The sequence below is a fragment of the Chelonoidis abingdonii genome, chromosome 2 (genome assembly GCF_003597395.2).
Source record: "Chelonoidis abingdonii isolate Lonesome George chromosome 2, CheloAbing_2.0, whole genome shotgun sequence".
NCBI classification, from domain to species: Eukaryota; Metazoa; Chordata; order Testudines; family Testudinidae; genus Chelonoidis; species Chelonoidis abingdonii.
The window spans coordinates 166,406,727-166,432,496 of NC_133770.1; the positions used below are offsets into that span (position 1 = coordinate 166,406,727).

General features: G+C 44.9%; 1 protein-coding gene across 3 annotated transcripts in view; it reads left to right on the plus strand.

The window, feature by feature from the left end:
- Nucleotides 1-4,459: 4,459 nt before the first annotated feature.
- The window catches only part of ADAM9 (ADAM metallopeptidase domain 9), a 61,580-nt gene continuing 40,269 nt past the window's right edge, over nt 4,460-25,770 (plus strand). Inside the window, exons 1-5 of one of the 3 annotated variants that reach the window (XM_032774572.2) lie at nt 4,539-4,608; nt 20,223-20,258; nt 23,277-23,374; nt 24,817-24,881; nt 25,634-25,712. In XM_032774572.2, the coding sequence (XP_032630463.1) occupies nt 20,255-20,258; nt 23,277-23,374; nt 24,817-24,881; nt 25,634-25,712 (246 nt within the window). In that variant the 5' untranslated portion in view covers nt 4,539-4,608; nt 20,223-20,254. Of the gene's footprint in view, nt 4,609-20,222; nt 20,259-23,276; nt 23,375-24,816; nt 24,882-25,633; nt 25,713-25,770 lie in introns of all 3 variants that reach the window. The other 2 variants (XM_032774571.2, XM_075062799.1) reach the window with 2 other exon arrangements.

Below are 25,770 nucleotides of genomic sequence, written 5' to 3' on the forward strand. Positions count from 1 at the left end.
TGTATTTGCCTAGTTTATCGATAAGAATATCATGCGAGACCGTATCAAATGCCTTACTAAAGTCTAGGTATACCACATCCACCGCTTCTCCCTTATCCACAAGACTCGTTATCCTATCAAAGAAAGCTATCAGATTGGTTTGACACCATTTGTTCTTTACAAAGGAGGCAAGTGGCAAGCCAACAGCAGGGTGATGAGATGGGGTCTGGTTGCAAGCGGTAGAGTGACAAGGTGGACGGAGGGGTGTCTGTGGCAGGGTAGTGAGGAGGTGAGTGGTGGGTGGGGGAGTGAGGAGGGGCACAGGAACCAGGTGAGGGCTGAGAAGGTGAGTAGTGGGCGCATGGGCAGCAGGTAAAGCCCCCCTTTGGAGAAGCTAGCCTCCTACTCCACCCCTTCTGCCTGCGTTCCCCGCCTGGCAGCTGGAGCCCTGAAACCCCCTGTGCCTGGAGCCACAAGCCCCCCAGCCAGAGAAGCCCCCAGCGGCTCCCCTGTGGCCGGAGATCAGGGCTGGCTGAAGCCCCATGACCCGCCCCCTGCACACCTGCCCGGAGGAGCCCTGAGCTGGCCAAAACCCGGAGTGCCCCTCCCTTCATCCGGAGGAGTTCTGGCCTGGCCAAAGCCTTGAGGGCCCCCCCCACCTGCCCCCTCTCCCGCACCGAGGAGCCCTGGGCCAGGCACATCTGTGCGTCCCCTCCCCAGACCCAAGCCACCTAGATATGTTTTTCATTATTATTTGGACTTCTATTATGTCAAAGCATTTTTAAATTTACTTCACAATTGTCATACAGACAACCACTTTTACCAAAAAAGCAAAAGAAACAATAATATAAAAGACAAGAACATGCAAAGCACCTTATTTGTGTTTCTATTCTGTTAGGGCCAATAAAGAATAGAGATAACTATGCACGATTTTTATTATTGTCTGCAAAAAAAACCCCAAACCTTACATAAATAAATTACAATGATTTGGATGTATGTATGTGCACATTACTTTATTAACTTTAGGTAAAATAAATAATTTTAGGAAAAAGTGTCAGTGTGGCTACCCGCAAGAGTTGGTGGCCAAACTCTGAGGCCACCAAAAAATTTGTTGCGAGAAACTCTGACTAGTCTGACTCCCTACATAACATTAGATATAAGACTTCCCTGAATTAATTCTTGCTTCAAGTCCAATAGTTGTGGTTGAACTCAAGAATATTTGTTATACAACCAACCAACAGTGATGTAAAGATTTCCAGTGAAGGCAAATCCTTCAGTGCAACTGTTGGTAAATAAATACTACACCCATCTTACAGCACCCCTGCTACCATGCTGAGATACTGGTTCAGTGGTGACTCCAAAAGAAACATGCTTCCCATTGAACCATCTGTTCATCAGAAAATAAAATAGCATTATTGCTTAGCTATAATCATGGGAACTCCTGTGATGTGCCTTTTCTTACTCTTTCTACAGCTTTCTTACCAGAGATGTCAAAGTAGAGAGGACCCTAATTCCCTCCCTGTGCTACCACTCCATACTTCAGTCCCTCAGCTGAACCTAGCTGATGGATCACCACTTTTTGAGGATGCTGAGGGATCACACTGGTTTTAAAACGTACTTGCGCCTAAGTTTCCCTAGGCTGCCTCATGGAGAACTGGAGTACTTGTGGCACCTAAGAGGCTAACAAATTTATTTGAGCATAAGCTTTCATGGCATGAAAATGTTGGCATACTGTGGGGCTATGTGGGTACCCATAGCAGTGTTGCTGATTTGAAGGTACACATTGTCCCCAAATGTGAAATAGTTATGGGTGAGTTATGGTCGATTACAGACCTAAAAGTCGAAATATTTCAACAAAAAAAACCTTCAGAAACAGACTTCAATGAGAGACTGCTGAATTGGAATTAATTTGAAAATTGGACACCATCAAACTATGCTTGAATAAAGACTGGGAGTGGATGGGCCATTACACAAAGTAAAACTATTTCCCCATGCTTATCTCCCCCCTTACATCTCCTTGTCAATTGCTGGAAATGGGCCATTTTCATTACCACTAGAAACAGTTCTTTTTCTCTCCTGCTGATAATAACCACCTTAACTGACTGCTCTCATTAGAGTGTGTATGGTAACACCCATTGTTTCATGTTCTCTGTGTGTATATATCTTCCTACTGTATTTTCCACTGCATGCATCCGATGATGTGGAGCTGTAGCCCACGAAAGCTTATGCTCAAATCAATTTGTTAGTCTCCAAGGTGCCACAAGTACTCCTTTTCTTTTTGCAGATACAGACTAACACGGCTGCTACTCTGAAACCTGTCATGGAGAACTGTTTATCTAATAAAAGTCAGGAACCCTCTCTCTGATTTATGAATGTGCAGAGGCAAGCCTCAGCCCCTCTACTGTGTTATTTTGTCAGTTAAATTACACATTAATGACTGCAGCATCAGGGTCAATGTTTGTGACTATATGCTGCTGTCTGATCTAGGTGTTCTTCATGCCTTGATGGTGTTTCGCAGCAACAGATTCTGCTAGGGATTTAGCTGGTTTCTGGACTTCCAAGAAAACCAAAGACCTAACATTTCATGTAAAAAAATATTTTTAAGAATATACAGGCAAGTGCCCCACTTTACCCACGAATGGGGATTTGAAATACAAATGTTTTTGTTCTTTAAAATATTTATAAAATCACAATTGTGGGATGTGAGGGATCCAATTATCTGATAATGCTTTCATCCTTGTGCCCTCACTGGACCCTCAGGTCTTCTGGGCCATCATTTATGTTTTAAGGCTGGAGTCTCTTGCTCTACGGCCAATAACCAGGATATTATCTACCATAGTAAAGCAGATTCAGGGTATTGTTTTCTCTTAAAGGTGTCAGATAATATCCCCTGAATAAATCAAGTTTAATAGCCACTTTGGAAGAAAACATAACAAATAAGAGATGTTTAACCTTAAGATGTTAGTCAGGGTCTTACATAAGGTCCAGGAAAGCTAGCAGTGTTAGTCAGGGTCTTACATAAGGTCCAGGAAAGCTAGCAAACATACTAGATTATAGTGCAAGGTATAGCTCCCTTTTTATGGCATGGTAAAAACTGCCTGTGTAGAGGAGTCACCATGTCATGTGGTTTAGTTCCATATTATCAACAGCTATGATTTCCTATGGGGAATGATATGTCCAACATGCACATTGTACTTTTAGTAACATACATATTTTCTTCATAACATCACTTCCCTGAGTCATTTCCAGCTTCTGACTCTCATCCTTGTTTACTTGAGGGCCTCAGACAACCTGTATTTAAATCTCGGAACCCAGAAATTAAACATGTTCTAGTTTTATATTTACTAATTGTCCCCAAGTCTTCATCTTCAATGCTTTTCTCATATCCCTTGATATTTGCTTTGTTATAATACCAAAGTCTGAGCCATAGGAAGACTCTTTCCATGAAGGTTTCAGACTAGTAGCTGTGTTAGTCTGTATCTGCAAAAAGAATAGGAGTACTTGTGGAGTACTACAGCCCAGGAAAGCTTATGCTACAATAAATTTGTTAGTCTCTAAGGTGCCACAAGTACTCCTGTTCTCATTCCATGAAGAGTTTTTCTGCCTGTGTTGAGAACACCATTTGTTGTATGCCTTGTTTTGCAGAGATGAGCAAGGAGCCTCTATTTAATTTTAGATGAAATTTCCTGACACTTTGAGAGTTAATTTAGTTTCTTTGATTTTTCTCTTATCCAGAGTTCACCTGCCTGAATTTCAACTATACAGATACACAGCTAAATGTGCAAGACTTATTTGTGAATTTGTTTCTGAAATTACTAAGTGTAATCCACCCTGCCCCCAGGATGTACCATTGCCCAGCTCCTTGTGCCTCTCCCACCCCTGGATTTCTGCCTAGGGCAACCGGATATCCTGATTTTTTATAGGGACAGTCCCTATATTTGGGGCTTTTTCTTATATAGATACCAACAGGACCCCCACCCCCCGTCCCGATTTTTCACACTTGCTGTCTGGTCACCCTATTTCTGCCGCTAGGGGTCCCCTGCCCCAGCTCCTTGTGCTTCTCTGCGATTCCCTGCTCAGGGTGTCCCCACCCCAGCTCCTTGTGCCTGGCCCCCCATGGATCCCTGCCCCTGGGGTGTCCCGCCCCAGCTCCTTGTGCCTGCCCCCCTCGTGGATCTCTGCCCCTGGGCAAGGGGGCTGAGAGCCACTGAACCCAACTGTAAACCCTGTGTGTGATGGAAACCGCTTCCAGCCCCGGGGGCAGCAGCCCCCCCAGTTCTAGCCCCTGTGCCTCTGGGGTGTCTCTGCCCCACGTCCTTGCGTCCCCGCCCCAGCGTGTCCACACGTCCTTGTGCCGGGCGGCCCGGACCCCTGTCCTGGGGTGCCCCCGCCCCAGCTCCACCCCCGGCCGGCGGGAGGAGGCGGCCCGCGCCGGGGCAAGGGCTGACGCTGGGCTCAGGAGGCCGCGGCGCGCAGGCTCCATAGGACGCCGAGCGGCCGCTGCCCCAGGCCAGCAGCTGCCGGAGCTGGAGCCGGGGATGGGGACGGGGATGGCCTGGGCCAGGGCCGCGGGGAGCTGTTTCTTCCTCCTGCTCCTCGCGGGGCCGGGCCTGCCGGCGGAACGGCCAGGTGAGTGGGGGCTGCGGGGAAGGACCCGCGGTGGGGCGGGCAGGGGCCCCTGAAAGTGCCCCCCGGGCTCCCCGCACACAGGAGTCCCGAACCTGGGGGGGTCCCAGCCTAGAGTCCCCAGCCCGTGTGAAGGGCAGTGCTGGGGGACAGCAGCCCCCCATTCCTCAGGGCTCCCAGCACAGAGAGGTCCTGAATCCAGAGGGTCCCAGCACAGGGAAGGGCAGTGCTCTGTGCAGGACCCCACAGAGCTCATGAGGCTGTGAGCACGTGGTCCCCAAAACCCTGTGACAGCCATCTGCCCTTACCTCTTCTTCCCAGGGATTAGAGCACATCACAGAGGTCCTGGATTCTGGGAGTGCCCTGTGGCCTTTGGCATGGAATGCACTCTGGGCAGCAGGGCCCCAAGCCCAGAGAGCTCTTGGAATAAATGTGGGGACCCCAGGAGCTTGGACAGAGAGGAGGCCTTTGAGATGTACCTAACAAAAAGATCTAGCTGTGATTCATGATTACGAATTTGCATTTGGTTGTCTGCTTTGAAAACGGCCCTTGTTGTTGAACCAAATTTGAATGAGTTATCAAAATCTCATTTATGTAAGGCATGTACTCAGTTAAGTTTTCAAACTAGGGAAACTGGTTTATTTAAAGGCAGATATGGAAAAGATCCTTCACATCTGTTTTTGCCTGTGGAAACCTGAATTGTTGGAAGATCAGCCTTGAGGTTCTCAGACTTCATTGCACCCCTTCTGACAACCACGATTAGTTTGTGACTCCAGAGGGAAGCCTAAGCATGCTGGAGTCCTGCTGCCCCGGGCACAGGGGTCAAAGCCAAAGCTGTACCACCCTGGGTGGGTGTGGATGGAGGGCAAGTGGGGGGAGCCAAAGCCCAAGGGCATCAGCCCTGGGTGGGGGGCTTGCAACGTGAGCCTCATGACCCTTGGGCTTCAGCTTTAATGCGGGCCCCAGCAAGTCTAATGCCAGCCCTGGCGACCCCATTAAAACAGGGTCGCAACCTATAGTTTGAGAACTGCGAATCTACCTCATTATCTTCTAGATTGTAGAGTTTTCTGACTTTTGAGTATGCTGGGTTTTACCTCTTCTGTCTGAAAACGAATCTTTATCATCATCATCATCTCAAAAGATAATGTTTTTAGTATTTTAGTCCCTGTTAGTAATTGAATAGGTGGCAATTTTTTGCCCTTTTAGCACTGTGCTGAAGAAGAGAGTTTTTATTGAGTTCTGATTGATATTTTAGTAGTATGACATGGATGTCACCTTTTTAGTTTGCTTTTTTTTTTTTGTATTTGCAAAAGACATAATGTCATATGTGGTCTAATAAAACAGAACTGAATTAATACAGTCAAACCTCCCACCCTGGAGGTGCTTTCGGCATGCAGACTTCAGGCAAAGGGGAAACCCCAGTGACAGGATTTCTCTTCTTCAGGGAAACCCTCATATCCAGACCTCTAAATCCTCAGCTAGGGGAGCACTCTTTATCAGAATGCCACAGAGGCACTCCCCTGTCTCTGTCTAGGGGAGCATTTTGTAAAGCAAGCCCCTTGCCCCTTCCTGTAGAACTTCATGTAAACATCTAAAACTTTGGTCAAGGGAGAACTTTCTGTGATAGAAGCACCCCTACCATGGGGACTTCTGGTTCACAGCTGCCCAAAAACCCTGGGCAAGGGGGGCACTTTGTACAGGAATGTCCTCTTACCCATTCCCTGCATATACATCCCTGAAAGCCTCTCATAAGGGGATATGCACAATGCAGCAGTCCCCAAATCCAGGAGGCTTCTCACATAGAGATCCCCAAAACCTGAGGCAAAGGAGAGTGCTCTGAAACCATGGGGCACCCAGACTGCCAAACCCTCTGGGAGGGAGAGTGCCTAATTGGGGATGTCTGTGTAGACTCAGGATGTGTGATGTGAACGCCTTGTATTCACTTCTGTCCCTCAGAAACCCCAGTGTGTGGTAAAGAGGATCTTCTGACTCATGAAGGGCATTCTGTATGTAGATCCCCTCACCCTCCAACTAAACATGGGCAATGCTGTGTGTTTTGTACAGACTTCCATGAAACTGTAGAGGTGAGGGCACGCTGTGTACTCACCGCTGCAACCGCCATCACAAACACAGAAGGTGTCATACGTACTCTTTACTACAACTGGATTATAGGGCATTCTGTGTATCAACCCGCATCACAAACTTGGGGGGTGTTGTCTACACAGACCCCCAAGAATGGGATGTGGTGGTAATCTTTATGGACAGCCCCCTATCTCCCGCCAGCTAGGGGACCCTATATATAGAACCATCTAAAAAAGCACAAAGTGTAACCCTCTCAAACTTAGAAAGGTACCATGTGCATAAATCCCCTCCAAAAATGGGGTGGTTGAGGAGCTGTCTTATACAGACTGCTAATGCCTCACCCCAAAATATTTGAGGTTAGGGAGGGGTTCTCTCGGTGCTTATATCTCAAAAACACAGGAGTAGGGGTGGCTGTGCAACTTTCCTGTGTGCATCTAAACTCTCCTGTCCCCTGAATAGGGAATTGATCTTCTGTTCTCTGACATCCCTTGTTCAGTGTGCTCCTATAATGCTGATTCTCCTGTTGTGCACATGCTATGAGCTGAAATGTCTGAAGTCTGTCATCTGTTGTCTCCCGGTAGTGGAAGGGCATTAGCCTGCCCTACTCTTTCTCTTGGATTCCTCTGTTTATCGTAAATGAAGAGCTGCTTATTCTTATCATATTTATTGATTGGTGTTATCTGAAGCTATGACATTGATGCTGTGTGCTGAGAAACCACATTTTAATTAATTATTTACATTACCATAACGTCTAGGGGCCCTAGTCATGGACTAGGATCTCATTGTATTAGATCCTGTAGAAACAAGATAAAAAGATGGTCCCTACCCAAGTATAGATCCTTATACAATTTAAGTATAAGACAATAGACAGTAGATGGATACAAACAGATGGAGAAGTACAAGAAATAGTAAGACAGTATTGAGCATGGGATAGGCTGTGATCTCAGCACACTGTTAACCTAACTGTTATCAAGTTTTTGTAGGCATCACAGCAAAGGAATTTCCCGGAGAATAATGAGTTAGTTTTGCAGACATTTATGGAGACCTTGTTCAAGCATGAGGGGCAGCATGGAAAAAAGCATACAGGTGATTGTGTGAAAATTTAACAAGTGGGTGATGGAGGCTGGCATTGTGGAACAATAGAAGATGGGAATCGACATCTAGTGGTGAATGAGAGATGATAGGTAGGATGTGGTTAGGCCACAAAGGGCCTTGAAAGTGAAGACACAAGCTGCTGGTGTTTAATGTGATTGCGGAGGTGAAGCAAGCACTGCAGAGTGATGCAAAAAGAAGGGTGACAGTCAAAGCAATGGGGTAGGAGAATGATTTTTGCAGCAGCTTTCTGAATGGATATGAACGGGGCAAAATTGCATTTGTGAAGGCCAGGGAGAAGGATGTTGCAGTAATCAAGACATGAGCTGATGCGAGTTATATGGGTAGATAAGAAAGGCCATTTCTTAGAGATGTTATGCAGAAAGAACTGGCCAGATTCATAACCTGAAGGACCTAGAGAGAAGTCCAAGTCAAAGATGATGGCCAAATGATGGGCCTTAGTGACAGAGTGATGCTGTCCAGTTATCAAGAAAGGAGGTAGTAGGGAGGTGCTTGTGGGGAAGATTAGGAGCTCTGTTTTAACCATATTGAGCTTGAGCTGACAGCTACACAACCATGAGGAGATGTTAAAGAGAGAGGCCAAGATTTTTAGTTTAGGCAGCATAATGGGTTTGGAGTGTAGCAGTATATCTGTGAGTCACATGATTGTATTGCTGTTATCTTTCCCCTTCTGTCTCATTCCTCCTGTGTCTGTTTCTTTCACTTGCTATGTCTTCAGTGTAGGTTGTAAGCTGTTTGGGGTAGACCGAATCCTAGTGCAGAAGACTAAGTGTTGGTTTGGTGTACCTTCAGAATAGCAACAGCATGTCAGAGGTGGGCAGGACCCCCATCTAGGTGAGCAAGATAGAGAGATGGCTTAGCGGCAAAAAGAAGAGACAGTTCACACTTAAAGCCCTAAAAGTGCAGGTGTTCTTTCAGGATACAGCTGGGAGAAGGTCGAGGGGGACGACACTAAAGGATGTAAGGAGGAGAGGGGTTTGGAGGTGTAGACTGAAGTGAAGAGGGAGACTTTAATGGTAGAGATCAGGACTTAAATTCAGCTGGAGCTGTCCAGAGTGGAGCTCCAGTAAATATTTGCAACCCTCCTGGAGTTTTTATAGCATGTTGCAGAGCATGGGGGGCTCCAGGAAATAATCTATAAGAATTTAAGCTCTGGTAGAGGTGCAGAGGTAATGGCTCAGAAGTGGAGAGGTTTGAACAGACTGAGCAGCACCAGTAAAAGAGCAGCCAGGAACAGTCTTAAATGATGTGTCTTTTGAATATTTGTTTCTAATGTTAGAATGGTTAGTTCTTCTTGTGAGGGCTAACAACTGAGTTCCTGCCTGCAGTTGTGGAAAATACTGTCCACCACAGAAGCGTTTCTATCAAATGTTTGTGTCACTACTAATTATCTTCTAAGAGTTCAGTTCAACTAGTCATTATCTACGTGTCAACAGAGGAAGATAATAGCTTTCCCGTGGCTCAGACCTCATTATAAATAAGAGGGGAGAAACACTGAAGACTTCAGGGGATATTGAAAGCCAGGAACTACTTATTTTATTATATCAGGTCACCATGAATGGTTTCTTCCACCTAATGTGATTATTTTGATCACACCCAAATAAATAGACGGAAGTTGGAGCGTCACTTGGAAACTGATAAGTCACTGAGGAAGCCATCATCACAAAAAGATGTACAGTAAATGCCATCAATTATGTATGTTAGGCATTATTTTCCCTATCTGTACCCCTAGAAAGATCAAGTATTAGTCTAATATAGTAGTAAAATGTTCTAACATTGCGTGCGAGAGGAGCTATGCCTTGTGCTTACTAGAGTTTCTGACTTTCAGGGTTTAGTTTTTTCTCTGATATTTAGTCTTATACCAATTCTGACTTTCTAACTACATATTTTATCAATTTAAAAAATTATTTTCGAAGCACATCTCAACATTTACGCTCTGAATTTTCCTGGTAGTTGCTGTCTTCAGTTATGAGAATTCTCTTGTTTAACACGTGAAAATTGCTGAGCTGCCTTAGAGAGCTCCCCCCCGTCTCAGCAACACAGATGGGGACAGAAAATCAGCAGAAAAGTCAGGGGATAGGAGGTTGTTTTCCCCTGTAAAGGAATAAAAGGAGGAAGAATAAACCTAACAATAGTGAAAATTGGTTCTTTCAGTGCTTATTTAAAAAAAAAACCTTTTGAAAATTTACTTTATGGTAGCTTGACACTGGAGAAACGTAACTGCTGGCTTTACCTGAGCTTTATGGGACCTTGAGCTATATGGTTAACATTAAATATCTTGGTGTATATCCTCTTTTGTGGTTCAACTTGTATGAAGTCTAGTTTGTTTTGGTAACCAAAAATGGCCACCATAATTAATTTGTTTGAGATACTAGTATGATGGGGTTGGAGTAGAGGAGAGTCTAAGATTAGGGAGCTTGGAGAGTGACTGTCTAAGGTCAGAGGCAGTGGAGCAGGTACTTATTGTGTTATGAAAACCAGGAAGAAAACTTTAAAAAAAAATTTGGATTCAGAGGTGGCTTGGAAGCCAGTGAAGATGGCAAAGAATCACACTTCCTGTACAAGAGAGTAGTCATCTGGTGCTTTCTGGACATGAGCGCAAGAATTAAGAAAGGCCAGAAGCAGGCATGGTAACAGTCTAGACCAGCGTTTCCCAAACTTGGGATGCCGCTTGTGTAGGGAAAGCCCTTGGCAGACCGGGCCGGGCCGGTTTGTTTACCTGCCACGTCTGCAGGTCTGGCTTTCGCGTCTCGTATGGCTACTGGTTCGCTGCTCAGGCCAATGGCTGCTGGAAGTGCAGCCAGTACGTCCCCAGCCTGCGCCACTTCCAGCAGCTCCATTGGCCTGAGCAGCGAACCGCGGCCAGGGAGCGCAATCGCCGACTGTGACCGGCAGTAAGAAACCGGCCCAGCCTCCCAGGGACTTGCTGTCACAACGACATGCCCAAGTTTGGGAAACACTGGTCTAGACTGTTACCAATTAAGGCATGGATCAGAATTTCAGCAGGAGTGAGGTAAAGATGAACTCTAGCCTTATTGCTGAAGGAGGAAAACATGAGTGGACCATGGAAAATGCTGCAAGAAATAAGAAAGTTTAGAGTCAGAGAAGACTCCCAAGAATTCTGGTCTAGGATAAAAAAATTAAAGTTTGAGGGTAGGGGACAGTGAGGAATCTCTTTCTGGCACAGAGAGAATCTGATTTGTTTCTAAAATGTTTTGAAGATAGAGCAGCATTACGTAAGTGCTAGGCACAGTCTAGCCTATGAAGTGTGAGCTTCAGGGATCAGTATGCCTGCAAGAAGCTGGTGACTTTAAATGAAACGGGCAGATCTTTGGAGGTAAGCTTGTTCCGCACATACCACAGTCCTGCATGCTGCATGCATTTCTGTAGCCTGATCTCACATTTGCTGAAGACCAGTAGACACACAGTCTCCTCGACAACCCTGGTTAAACTCTCAGCATTCTGGGTCTGTATCCTAGATTGTGTACAGCTCTCTCACACAGTTTGGCATTTGCATTAAGGAGGATCTGGTTTGTATTAAACTCTAAATAATACATAAAAGTGAGCCCAAGCAGTATTTTCAAAACAAAGCTGAAACATCTTCATTTCCCCAAAGCCATGAAAGATGAAAACTTGCTTCTGCCGTGAAGTACACTCTTTGTATTCTAATCCCATAGAAGGCCTCAAATGCAGTAAAATTCTAAGGTCTCGCCCCTTCCCGTCCACCCCCAATGCTTTAATGTTGTTCATGGAACAACTTATTGTGCATGAGCATAAAATCAGTTTTGCAGTTCACCTTTTCTGTTACTCAGTGTAATTATTTAATGGTATTTCTAAATACTTAATGCATCCAGATACTACAGTAATAGGTATCTTTTTATAAATGTGTTTTAATAATCATGAGTAGGTTAGAACTCATTATTATTGCTAATTGTGATGTTTTCTGAGTTGCTAGGTTTAACTTATTGTGTATCTGAGTCATTAAAGTTTATGGTAAATGAGCCAATTCCTGGGTTGGCAGTACTCCCACAGCAAGTTCAATGCACACGTGAACAACACTGTTTGTTTTTTACATGTGCTTCCATGTGAAAGTTTTTTTTTCTCCCAGAAGGCTCAGTATTATGAACTGGAAATTCAATAGAATACTTTGAAGTAGGGAAACCCAGTTGCTGCAATATTAGTGGAGGTCTTCTGTGTAGTAAAGTTCATAATAACCATGAGAAGAAGCAAGCAAAATCAGCTGGTGTCAAAGTCTAGTCTCTTCTCTCCCTTTAAGAGGAGGTGATATACACACCCGGAGTAAAATAAATAAATCCACGCAGCAGGAGCCAAAAGATTCCAAGAAAAGGGGAGCCCTGTGCATGAGTCACGCTGTACAGTTATTGCTGGTCCTTCTAGTGGACTACTGGATCCAGGGATGCTGCCAGGAGTAGGGTTCTCTCTCCGTGACAGAATCTCTGCATCCATTGATCTCTTCGTTTAGAGAAGTGGGGCGAGTTTTTTACCTGCTTTTATTGCTCAGACTTGGCTATCAGCAGTCTGAAGTAATACATTGGATCACACAGTCGGTGTGACCTGTGCTAGGAAAACGATCTGGTATTAACTACTAGTTTGTTGCCCACCATAGCAAAGCTTCAGTTGACTTTTTGTTCACACCAAGGTCTTTAACACCACTTGAAGGGATCTGGGGAGGAGTTGGGAGTCACTGGCAATGTGTCACAGTCAGGGCATATCTCTCTAATGTAGACACAGACTATATGATGTGGTGTTGTAGTTCTGATTGCAGTTAAACCATGGAAAGATCTGTAAATGTGTCCAGGTTGTAAAGGCTGGGGTACTAGTTATCATCTACAGATCCTCTTGCGTGAGCAGAAAGGGTTCTAACTGCTTAAAATGCTGCCTTAAAACTGTACAGGGCTTACATGATTGTGTGCTGTATTTTAATGGTTCTCAAACTCGCGCACATACAGTGGACCACTTGCAAAGTTCCTCTTGTGACTCACCTTCCCCTCCCACTTCCGATTCCACACTTTCCACTTGGCAATTGGAGCCTGGTTAATTGAAAAAGTCATTAGGATAATATTAATGAGACACAATAATTGCAATGGGTGTAGCTGCTCTTCTGCTTGGGGATGTGGTCACAACTGAAATTACATTTAAGAAAGAATGACCAAAACAGGTGGTTAAGTTTGATGAGGATTGTGGTACAAATGACTAGACCAGGGGTGGGAAAACTTTTTGGCCCGAGGGCCACATCTGGGTGGGGAAATTGTATGCAAGATCATGAATGTAGGGCTGGGGCAGTGGGTTGAGGTGCAGGAGGGAGTGCAGGGTGTGGGAGAGGATGTGGTGTGCAGGAAGGAACTCAGGGCAAGGGGTTGGGGTGCAGGAGGGGGTTCAGGGCAGGGTGCAACAGAGACGTCAGGGCAGGGGGTTGAGAAATCAGGTTAGGGGGTTGGGGTGCAGCATGTGGGGGGGGGCTCAGGGCAGGGGGTTGGAGTGCAGGAAGGATGCAGCAGTGTAGCCTATAGGATTGACCTGCTTGTGTGTGAGTATATATACACACTCACTTTTCTTATAGTTTAAGTATTTGGTTTATTGTAATAGGTTTATAATTTATATTAAAGTAAGTTTGACTTTAATGCGAGAGACCTACAGGCCATATTCTGTATGTTAAGCTGAGGCAAAGTTAGCACATCTGTATTAAGACTTTTACCCAGAAAAGTAAAGTTGACCTATATCTTGTTACCTAAATAGATGAGTACCCACGTCTATGTCTATGTCCTTTTATCTAGACCAATAGACAATGGAGAATGGTGTAGGAGGTCTTTCAATGTTGTACCCACAGACTTAACAAGTACACTACAAGAGACTGATTTGCATACATACCTGTCATCAGTACACACATATATATTACCTATGGGGTAAGTGTACCCTAACATTTCTGTGGGTGAGGAATGAAGTTTGGGCATAAGAGGAAGGATTTCCGGCATTTGCCCTATAAAAGAAGTGACCCACCTCAACAAAGTACTCCATTTCTCACTTACTTACTTCCTCCACTCTATTGTGAAATCTGCCATATTTAATGGAATCTTAATGTTTTATCCTGAAGGAGTCCCAAAATGTTCCACAAAGTATATGGGGTTCCCTTCACTCACCACTCAAATGCAGCCACCACTTGGTGTGGGATATGGAAATGGTTTAACAGTGGACAGTAATGATATACAGAAATCTGGGACAGGATGTGAAGAAGAATTTCTCTGCAATTGAAAATGGAAGTGCTAGAAGTGGCAAGTGTGGAGTCGTCACTTGTGAGAGTGTAGATTGTGATGGCTTATCCCAGGGAAGGAAGCGGCCCTTCCCTCTGTTATCTTCTGACTGAGGATGTGACTGTTGGATGCTCTTTACCCTCTTTAGACTTTATGAACAAGGGCTATTGTGAGCTGGGGTTATAGCCTTCTGGCATATCCTCCAATCAGTAAATCAGAGTAACTGAAGAATGTTTTACTGCACTACACCTTCCTTTTTTCCAAGAAGTGTTGTAGCTCTGTGAGTGACTACACTTTGCTAGTGTGATTTGAAACTCTCTGAGTGGATAGCAAGGTGTGGGAGACCAGAATTGAAAATACTCTAATTGCTTTTACTTCCAGGCTGGGATATTATTGATGGGAAAAGTGCCTGGGGCTCCAATCTCTATTTGTCACTGCAGCAGTGTCAATACAGAACCTGTCTGGTCCTTAAAACTAATTCTGGGCATAAGCCCAATTGTTGGTGAGGAAAATGATTAGCTTTTCAGGGCTATGAAGAGTCTTCCAGATGCTGTTTGCCGCCTAAGATAGGAAAAGCGGGTCTTCTTTTGTGCAGGCTTGTTTTTCAGTACCTTTGTAGATCACTGTTAGTTTTAGTTTTGTAACTGTGCCCAAAGGTGTGCGAGGTGCCTTGCAGAAACAAAAAGAGAGAGCTTAAAACCAATACATCTAGAAATGAGCAAGCATGTAAAAATAGGATAAGAGGAGGGGATGAGGAAGTGTCGCAGTATTTCCATAAAGGCTGCTGTATTATGATCATGTGGTGGCTCAGTTTAGATGTGTGCACGTCTGAAGACTTTATAAACCAATAAATATACTGCTGATTTATTGGGTCCCCTCTCATGTGCATTGGAGAAAAACTGAGTCTTAGGGTATGTCTACACTACGGGATTACTCTGAATTTACAGAATTCGATTTTGGGCAACTGATTGTATAAAGTCGAGTGCATGTGGCCACACTAAGCACATTAATTCGACAGTGTGCTCCAATGGACCGAAGGCTAGGCGACTTCTGGACGTTGCGCGTGGGACTAGCCCATAGTTCTCAGTCCCTCACCATTGGAATTCTGTTGAGAATCCAATGCCTGAATGGCAAAAAACATGTGGGGTTTGGTACAGCCTACCCTCCCTCCCGTGAAAGCAATGGCACAGACACCGTTTCGCTATTTTCTGGGTGGACTTGCAGGATGACATACCATAGCATGGAGCCGCTCAGCTCAAGACAGCAGTATTGAACATTGTAAACACCTCATAACATTATTGTCAGTTAAGCCCTGAACCAGAACTGAAACCAGGTGAGGAGGAGACGCGAACTGCAGCGCGGTGACGAGCGTGATTGGACCATGGACACGAATTCCTCTCAGACGGTGACCCGTGCTTGGAGGTCATGGCCTGTGAATGGGGCCAATTGGCCGGAAAACCAGCAAGATGGTGGGACCGATAGGGTGCAGTCGGATGATTCCGCAGTGGCGTGAAACTTGCATGCGTAAGGGCCTGTCCTGGAACTTTGTGACTGCTTCCCTGCCAGAAGCGCCAGAATACGACAAGAGATAGCCTCACAGTTGACGAACGAGGGTGAACCTGTGGAAGCTGACAATGCCAGAGCACTGCAGTCGAGCATCGGACATTTTTGGATGGAAATCTACGGGGGCTGCTGTGATGCAATAGCCAAAGCAATTGCTGAGGCTGCTGCTACCAAAAGGTAGTGATCGGAAATGTGCAGGTATAGTGGATGATGGTTTGCTGCAATGGATGCCTAACTGTGGGGGCGCCATAGATGGAACCCATATCCCTATCTTGGCACCGGAGCACCAGGGCACTCAGTTCGTAAACCGCAAGGGGTACTTTTCAATGGTGCTGCAAGCACTGGTGGATCACAAGGGACGTTACAGCAACATCAACATGGGATGCCCGGGAAGGGTTGATGATGCTTGCATCTTCAGGAACACTACTCTGTTTAAATGGCTGCAGCAAGGAATTTACTTCCTAGACCAGAAAATAACTGTTGGGGATGTTGTAATGCCTATAGTTATCCTTGGGGACCCAGCCTACCCCTTAATGCCATGGTTCATGAAGCCATACACGGGCAGCCTGGACAGTAGTCAGGAGCTGTTCAGCTACAGGCTGAGCAAGTGTAGAATGGTGGTAGAATGTGCATTTGGACGTTTAAAGGCACGCTGGTGCACGTTACTGACTCGCTCAGACCTCAGCGAAACCAATATTCCCATTGTTATTGCTGCTTGCTGTGTGCTTCACAATCTCTGTGAGAGTTAGGGGGAGACCTTTATGGCAGGGTGGGAGGCTGAGGCAAATCGCCTGGCCTCTGATTACGCGCAGCCAGACACAAGGGTGATTAGAAGAGCACACCAGGAAGCGCTGCGCATCAGAGAAGCTTTGAAAATCAGTTTCATGACTGGCCAGGCTATGGTGTGAAAGTTCTGTTTGTTTCTCCTTGATGAAAACCCACCCCTTTGATTGATGCGTTCTCTGTAAGCAACTCACCCTCCCCCTTCGATCACAGCTTGCTTTCAAAGGAAATAAAGTCATTATTGTTTAAAAATCATGTAGTCTTTATTTATTGGTTATAAAAAGAGGGAGAGAACTGACAAGGTAGGCCGGGTGGGGTTTGAGAGGAGGATAGGAGGGAAGGAAAAGGCCACTTCAGAAGTTCAAAATAATGACAGCCTTTTGGTTGGGCTGTCCACTGAGGTGGAGTGGACGGGTGTTCTTACACGTCTGGGTGAGGAGGCTATGGAACATGGTGAGGGGGGAGGGTGGTTATACAGAGGCTGCAGCGGCACTCTGTGATCCTGCTGCTGTTCCCAAAGCTCCACCAGACGCCAGAGCATGTCCGTTTGTTCACACAGCAGCCCCAGTGTTGCATCCTGCCTCCTCTGATCTTCCTGCTGCCATGTCTCATCTCCAACATCCCTCATGTCCTCACGTTGGTCCCTCATGTTCACTGGCATCTTTCCTGTACTTTGATACCGGCGTCCTTCCACTCATTCAGATGAGCTCTTTCATTGCGGTTCGGTTCCATGATTTCAGAGAACATTTTGTCTCGCGTACTTTTTTTCTGCCGCCTTATCTGAGATAGTCTTAGGGACGGAGGAGGGAGGCTTGAAAAATTTGCAGCTGTGGGAGGGAGGGAAAAAAGAGAGAGAAGTCTGTAAAATGTATCTTTTTCAACAACAATGCTTATACTCTTTCACGGTGAACAACACTATTCATATTACATAGCACATGTGATTTCAGTACAAGGTCTCTTTTTGCATCGTAATGAGTGCCTGCAGCTTTGGTGTTAGAGATCACAGATGCAGGTCCGGGCAACAGAATTCGCCTTGCATGCGGCCATGGTAAGCCATTGTCTTTTGGCTTCTGCAGCCTTCATATATCCAACGCCCTCCTTTCCCACATACCAAGCAAAGCCCGTTGAGTGTGGTGGTTTTCCTGTTAACGTGCAGCAGCAGAAACCAAACTAACTCCCCCACAATCCAATTATCTGGGATGATCGCTTTACTCGCCCCCCCCACTGCTGTGGCTGGTATCAGGGAAGATCGATCCCTGCTACCCAAACGTGAACAGCTCAGCACCAATCCTCTCCTCCCCTGCCCACTGTTTGGCTAACAGCGGGGAGGATTTCTTTTCAGCCACAGGCAAACAGCCCAGTAGGAACGGCCACCTCTGTCCCCTTAATTAAATTCCTGTATTTCAACCAGGTTACCATGAACAATATCACTCTCCTGAAGATAACACAGTGAGATAAAGAACAGATGTTGCTTGAATGCCAGCAAACACCGGGACCATACGCTGCCAGGCTTTGTCATGCAATGATATAGATGACTTGTGACTAGCATGGCGTGGTCAAGTGTCCTACTATGGAGGACAGAATAAGGCTGCACTGCCCAGAAACCTTCTGGAAAGGCTTTTGGAGTACCTCCAGGAGAGCTTCATGGAGATGTCCCTGGAGGATTTCTGCTCCATCCCCAGATACGTTAACAGACTTTTCCAGTAGCTGTACTGGCCGCGAATGCATCCCAAGTCCTCAGGGCAAATTAATTATTAAAAAAAGCTTGCTTTTAAACCATGTTTTATATTTACAAAGGTACGCTCACCAGAGGTCCCTTCCATGGCTTCATGGTCTGGGACAGTGGCTTGGGAGGGTTGGGAGGGTACTTCAGTCAGACTGAGAAAAAGCTCCCGGCTGTTGGGGAGAACAGAGTGCTGTGTGCTCTCCTCAAGCTCGTCGTCATCCTCCTCCTCATCTTCCCCATCCGCAGAATCCTCAGGCATGGCTGAGATTACCCCCTCCTCGGAATCCATGGTCGGGGTGGGGTAGTGGTGGCGGACCCCCCCTAGAATTGCATGCAGCTCAGCGTAGAAGCGGCATGTCTACGGCTCTGCCCCAGACCTTCAGTTTGCTTCTTTGGTTTTCTGGTAGGCTTGTCTGAACTCGTTAACTTTCACGCAGCCCTGTAGTGAGTCCCTATTGTGGCCTCTCTCCATCATGCCCTTGGAGATTTTTTTTCAAATGTTTTGGCATTTTATCTTTGGAACATAGTTCTGCTAGCACAGGATCCTCTCCCCACATAACGATCAGATCCAGTACCTCCTGTACAGTCCATGCTGGTGCTCTTTTTTGATTCTCGGATTGCATGTGCTGATGAGCTCTGCGTGGTCACCTGTGCTCTCCATGCTGGGCAAACAGGAAATGAAATTCAAAAGTTCGCAGGGCTATTCCTGTCTACCTGACCAGTGCGTCTGAGTTCAGATTGCTGTCCAGAGCGGTCACAATGGTGCACTGTGGGATAGCTCCTGAAGGCCAATACCATCGAATTGTGGCCACATTAGCCCTAGTTCGAAATGGCAATGTCGATTTTGGTGCTACTCCCCTCATCGAGGAGGAGTACAGAAATCGATTTTAAGAGCCCTTTATGTCGAAGTAAATGGCTTCGTTGTGGGGATGGGTGCAGGGTTAATTAGATTTAACGCTGCTAAATTCGAACTAAACTCACAGTGTAGACCAGGCTTTAAGGAGAGATCTGAGAGGATGGCTTGGTGGATTGGAGCTGGGAAGGTGTCCCTTGCTTAGGGAGAGAAGTGAAAGAATGCACGGAGGAGTCTTTGGGGGAAAAGTAGATGAATGGGGTATCTAGATTGCCAGTGCTGACAGCAGAGAGGGTGAGGGGTGCTAATAGACAAAGCTAGGTCAGATACATAGCCAGGGCTGGAGTTATGTATGGCCTTACTGATGGCAAATTTAACTAGCATATTGTTCACAAAATCACAGTACAGTGGAGAGTTAGCTTCCAGGATACAATATTATTGTAGAATAAAATGGGATTCTGGTGATGTTTAAAACCTCTGAATTGAGACTTGAGAGACCTGGTTCTATTCCTTGCTCTGCCACTAGCCTGCTGGGTGACCTTGAGCAAGTCACTTCAATTATCTGTGCCTCAGTTTCCTTATTTGTAGAATAGAGATAATGACACTGACCTCTTTTGAAAGGGCTTTGAGATCTGCTGATGAGAGGTGCTATATATGAGCTAGATTTTATTATTAATTGCAGTATCACAAATGTGATTTGTATTGGCCTGTCAGTCTAGTGGCAGCTTGACGTGTTGCCTTGTGGAGGACTGGAGTCCTGGTTCTGAGATTAGTTCCTCAAATTCAGATCTCTTCTCCCACGAGGGCCGAGCCAACTGCAGGCAGTCCATTGTTCTCTGACATACAGAAAGAGATATATTCAGCTATTCTCTACCTGAAGCCAGACCCTATCAACACACTGAGAGGAGTACAAGATGGGCTGGGCTGGGCCATGGAAGCTAAAGTGTAATTTAGCGATTAACTAGTTGCTATTGTACAGAGAGGCAAGAACCCGTCTATCTGACAGCAATTTATAAAGGCCAAAGACATGCAGAGTATGATGTTGTGTGGACAAAACAGACTTGGATAAACTCTCTGATTAAAAACGGGGAGTGGTTTAGGTTCGTGTCTCTCTTCTCAGTGAAGTATCCATCATTAAACATAGGGTACAGTTCCTCTCTGGGTTTGCAAGGCAGAGCTATGTATCTCATAGTAAGAGTGTCCTCCTTTTTGTCAACCCTTTCAACAGTGATCCACTAGAGAGAATCACAAAGCTGCACCATGGGTAAGTTTACCTCCCACCCCCTTCTTGTGTCAAAAAGTCTGAACTATACTGCATAAGTGTAATATAGACGGAGCTTCCTGAAGGAGAGATCCATGTCCTTCTCTGTCTGTACAGTGTGGAGTGCACTGAGCAGTCAGTGAACAGCAGGACTGGTGCAGGAATCTACTAGTAAGTAAAACTCAAAGTTTTTTCTTCACTGACAAAAAGGCTTCTTTGTTTTAATGAGAACTGACATGCCTTAGGATTTGATAGGGAGATAACCAAGTGGAGACAAGGTACCTGTAGCTTTTACTGCAAAGTACCTAGGGAGGCTGGGCCCTATATCCTTTGTCTGTGATGGATTTCACCTAGTTTACTTCATGGTAAAACTGCAGTGCCTTGTCTCCAGTATGTTTTGACATCAGGGATGCTGCTGACATGGTTAAAACACAGATTGTTTTTCAGTGAAGACATAGCTCAAGTGTGAAGGGCCTCATAATTCTACAGTGACACCTGTTTTGAATCAAGAACCGCCTCAGGGGACCCCAGCTCAGATCTAGGGAGTAGCCATGATGACACGAGGCAGTGTTGTCAAAGCAAAATGCTACTAGTCTGTGTCTAGCACACATGGACCCTGACCCCCAAAACTGGCTGTTATTTGTTCAGAGCCCAATACTTGAACTGGAAAGGTACTCCAGAGTTAAAAATTTGCTGTTCTCTTTAAGGAACGTACCTGCTGAGCTCCATCAGCTGGACCGCGGCACAGCAGTGCTTGGAATAAAAGGGCTTTTTAGGATGTGTGTGCAGTATTAGCATGGAGAGGCAGTGTTAAACTGGCACGATGCTTTAAATACTTGAGATGTTTTGGCTTATTTTAATACCAATCCCAGCTGGAGAGACTGTCTTACCCAACTTCCTCAAAATCCCTGCAGCAAGTGGCCAAGCAAAGAGCGCCCCCAGATGTTTAAATTTCAGTGCAGTTTGCTAGCCCTGATGATGATGATGGTTCGTATTTTTAAAGGAGCCTAAAGAGTTGGTGGCCCAAGTCTCATTGAATTTCAAACTCTCGTAGATGCCTTATGAAAATTCCAGCCTACTCTCAAGTGATGGAGCAGGCCACCAGTGGGAGAGTGCTTAAGTCATGGTGATGACCCAAAGTGTGACCTACAAAGCAGTAAATACATTCTGTAGTAGAAAATGGAGTTGTTCTTCAAAGCTGAGCTGCTGCTTTAAAATAAGTGCTGAGTATTGGTCAGTAGCTGCTCTATTCCCTTTCCTCCCATTGTGGAAAACAGCTAGTGTGAGCTCCAGTTGGACTGTAGAGATTTCCTTATGGAAGATCCTCAGCGATCATAAACTACAAGAATGGCAATGTAGTTTTGGAGATGAATTGTTACAGGAAATAGAAATATTTTCCTCCCTCTTTATTTTAGGTTTTAAAGCTTGTGCCCTTCTGGTGAGCTCATTGATTCCACCGTTATATGCCAGTAAAATCTGTTGTACTTAAAACCCTTTGTAGCTCTCATCACCATCTTTCCAAGGGGAATGGTTGTTGCTTAAGCACAGACCCTGGGTTTTTCTGACTGATCATAAACCCACATATGCAACCTTATTTTATAGCATCAATTCATTAGAAGCATTTTATTCCACAACTGGTGTGTAACTGATTCTCCTTAAACAACTCAGTTGTCCAGCTGTCCTTATTAGGAAGCATCTGCATCATGTTGCTAGGGTGTCTGTGTAAATCCTGTATATAACAACAATATTCTGTGCTAGACTCTCTCCTGAAAGAGGCTGCTTCTCCATTATATATGCATGCATTCAGTAAGTCCTTAAAATGCCCTTTCGTGGCCTACTGTTCTTGAACAGCCTTTAACATGTAAAAGCTTTGACTGGCATTGCTGAGTTTTGTAAGAGTTACTGCCTGGGTTTGCTGCTGCTACACCCTGAGGAGGGAGAAAAGTAGGTTTTAGGAGCCTCTCTAGTATAATCTAGGGAGGCAGTGTGGCCTCATGGACGTGGATTCAGGAGATGTAGGGGTTCCATTTCCAGCTCTGCCACTGGTCTACTGGGTGACCTTGGGCAAGTTCCTACCCCTCTCTGTGTCCTCATTTTCCCCATATGTCATAATGAGGATAATGATACTGATGTACAGTGCTTTGAAACATCATGAAAAGTGTAAGGTATTGTTGTTGGTATTTTAAGAGATTGTTGAGTTTTGAATGAGCTTCTTATTTGAGCCAGTTTGGCTAACTTAGTTTATTACTCTCCAGTTCTCAAGTGATCACTGTATTTTGTGGCAGTGCGTATTTGTAAGTCATTTTGTGGCCTGAAAGTTTTTAACTGGACGGGTGGTGTTCTGCTCTGTGCTCCCCTGCACATGTCAGAAGCACTCTCTTCAGAAGGAGGTTGATCTCTTTAAACATATGCTGCTGCCTTGGAGTACGATACTTTCATGAACAATAGGCTGGTTAGTAGAATTTGTTTTTTTCTTCTAGTCCGGTCATTAAATGCTGAGTATAAGCTTCTTACTTCGTCCCTCTTTTGATGCAGAAAGTTGGATAGCATCCTATATTTGTATGAAGAAGATACCATACCTGATATTAAGTATGCTATCAGTTGTTAATACCTTCGTTTATATCAATTTAAAAATAAAATGTCTTAGATAGAAAGCCAGTTATAAGAGTCAATCTAGTTCCAGATTTATCATAGGTACTTATATGGCTCCTACTACTGTAGTATCTGAGCACCTAACAATATGTCTATCCTCATCACACCCAGGAGAGGTAGGGCAGTGCTGTTGTCCTGTTTCTACCGATAGATAACTGAGGCATAGAGAGGCTAAGTGACTTGCATTAGGTCACTCTGGGAGTCTATGGCAGAAGAGGTAATTGAACCTGGGTTTCTCAAATCACAAACTTGCACCTTAACCCCTGGACCATTCTTCCAAAGAGAAGTTGTTTAATTCCTTGGGCGTGGTCTATCTGTTTTATTTCCTTAGTGACATGAATGTGACAGCATTTGCTTTTTCTTTTCTAGGTTTCCAGCAGACCTCTCATTTGTCTTCCTATGAAATTATATATCCACAGAAGTTAACAAGAGAGCGGCGAGCGGCCTCCAATTCATCCTCAGTACAGGTACTTCAAAGTGTTTAAAATCATTCTTTGCTTCTGAATCAGCTCTGTCTAAAGCTGGCCTTAAATTCAATTAGTCCATCCCCTGAACAATGTAACTGCAAACGATTGCAAGTGTCCAGCCTCCCACAACATATGCAAGACGTGCTAGCTTTCAGATGATGGTGTTTAGTGCGTCATAGACTCATCAAGCCATGTAACTTCCCCACAGTAAGACAGAGTCTGTGCACTTTAAGGCACTTGAGGCTTAAACTGACTGTCAGTTGGTCAGGATTAACAGGATTTCTGTGACCAGGGCATGATGCTGTATCACAGATGCCCTGCAGCTGACTGCAGTGGTAAGCCAGTGCTTGCTCATGTTGTGATAATTAATGTTGTCACCAGTCAGTTTGAAATGTTCCTTTAAATAAACAGATGCCAACCTACTGGGATAGTACCAGGAAGTGGAGAGAATAGCCCATAAAGGACCAGAACATACATGCTGAAGGAAAAACCACAGTGTCCTTTCCCATCTGAGGAGATTATATGAAAAACACTAAGCTTCTTTCCAGGAAACTTAGAATCATGCTATTGATGGAATAATTAAACGCAGAAAGCTAATTTTGAAATAACTTTCTATGCGTGAATTAGAACCATGCTGGAATTTGTGTCTGGAGTGTCATGTGACATAACGGGATTACCAGTATTTTGTTTATGCCTGCAGTCTGAAATCAGCAAAATGATTAAGAATAGGAATTTCTTTATTAGCTCAGTCTCTTGGGTTTTGTAGGTGTAGAAATGGCCAAGGCAGGCAATAATTTGCCTCACGGGTGTTTAGGAATTAAATGTATGTGAACTGAGGGTGAACGTGCATAGTGATGGCCTTAAGTAAACCCTCACAGTTGAGTTATAACAGCTCCTAGACTCATAGACTTTAAGGTCAGATGGGACCATTATGATCATCTAGTCTGACCTCATGCACAACCCACCCCTCCTGTAACAAATCCCTAACCTATGCGTGAGCTACTGAAGTCCTCAAATCGTGGCTTAAAGACTTCAAGGTGCAGAGAATCCTCCAGCAAGTGACCCATGCCCCATGCTGCAGAGGAAGGCGAAAAACCTCCAGCGCCTCTGCCAATCTGCTCTGGAGGAAAATTCCTTTTCGACTCCAAGAATGGCCATCAGTTAAATCGTGAGCATGTGGGCAAGACTCACCAGCTAGCACCCAGGAAAGAATTCTCTGTAGTAACTCAGATCCCACCCCATCTAACATCCCATCACAGACCACTGGGCATATTTACCAGCTGAATATAAGGCCTTCCTTAACGGGAGGGCTGATGAAGGTGACATTAGTGGCACATTTAGAATAACTGGGCATGTGGTTGCTGTTTACTCCAGGGTTTTGGATGATGGCTGAGAGAGCATTTTTGTTATTGCACTGTGTAAGTTCTCTCTTTTGTGTTCAGGACAAGATGTCATATGTCATTCATGTAGAGGGAAGGAAACACATACTTCACCTAGAAAAAAACAAGTAAGTGACTCCTCTTTCCCTCTGGCTTCTGGTAACTGTGCCTTCCTATAAACTGCATTAGATCTTTTCAGTCCTGGATGCTGTTTCCAGGTAACATGCTGTTTTTAGTCCTGGAGGTGGTGTGTCCAAAGTGTGTTTGCACATTAGTTCTATTAAACCCGTACAGGAAAAGAGCTGAAAGTGGACTAACTCTCCCTCATAATGTTCTATGATGTTATGAAGGATTTCTATATGTTAATATATCATATTAACACATAAAGGAACTAACGGGGATTTGACTTCTCTGCTTTCTGGCTGCTTGGCCATCTTTGAATTCAGTACTGGGTCACCCTTTTAAAAAATATTTCTCAATATGCTTTCCTCCAAAACTGGAGATAGAGAAGCCAGCCACAGCCAGTCGGCCTCTGACTGCTGCACTCTTCTATTCCCTGCCTTACAGCTAGTGAGCATTTAGCTCTGTTTTGATGTTTTCTCTTGTCTTTTTGTGTTTCATCCCCGAGGAGATGCTAGATTCTTGCATTAAATATCTTATTTCTGTACCTTGAGTTTTGCCATAGTATAGTTACATAGAGGAATAGGTCCTAGTAACTGCATAATTCCTCAGTGGTTCATGGGTTTGTTTTTTTTCAGTATCAGTTTCCTTATTTCAATATAGATTTTTCAATAGTACCACTGTTGATGAGGATCTGTTTGTTTTCTTGTTGCATCAACATTTTTGTGTTTCTCCTCTCCCCTGCCCCCATTTTTTTCAGAGAATTTTTACCCAAATATTTTACCGTATATACCTACAGTGAGGAAGGGAAGTTGCAGTCTGAAAATCCAGACATGCAGGTGGGTTTTCTTTCTTTTGTATCCTTGTTGAAGCAGCGTGATTAGGACTTCATATATC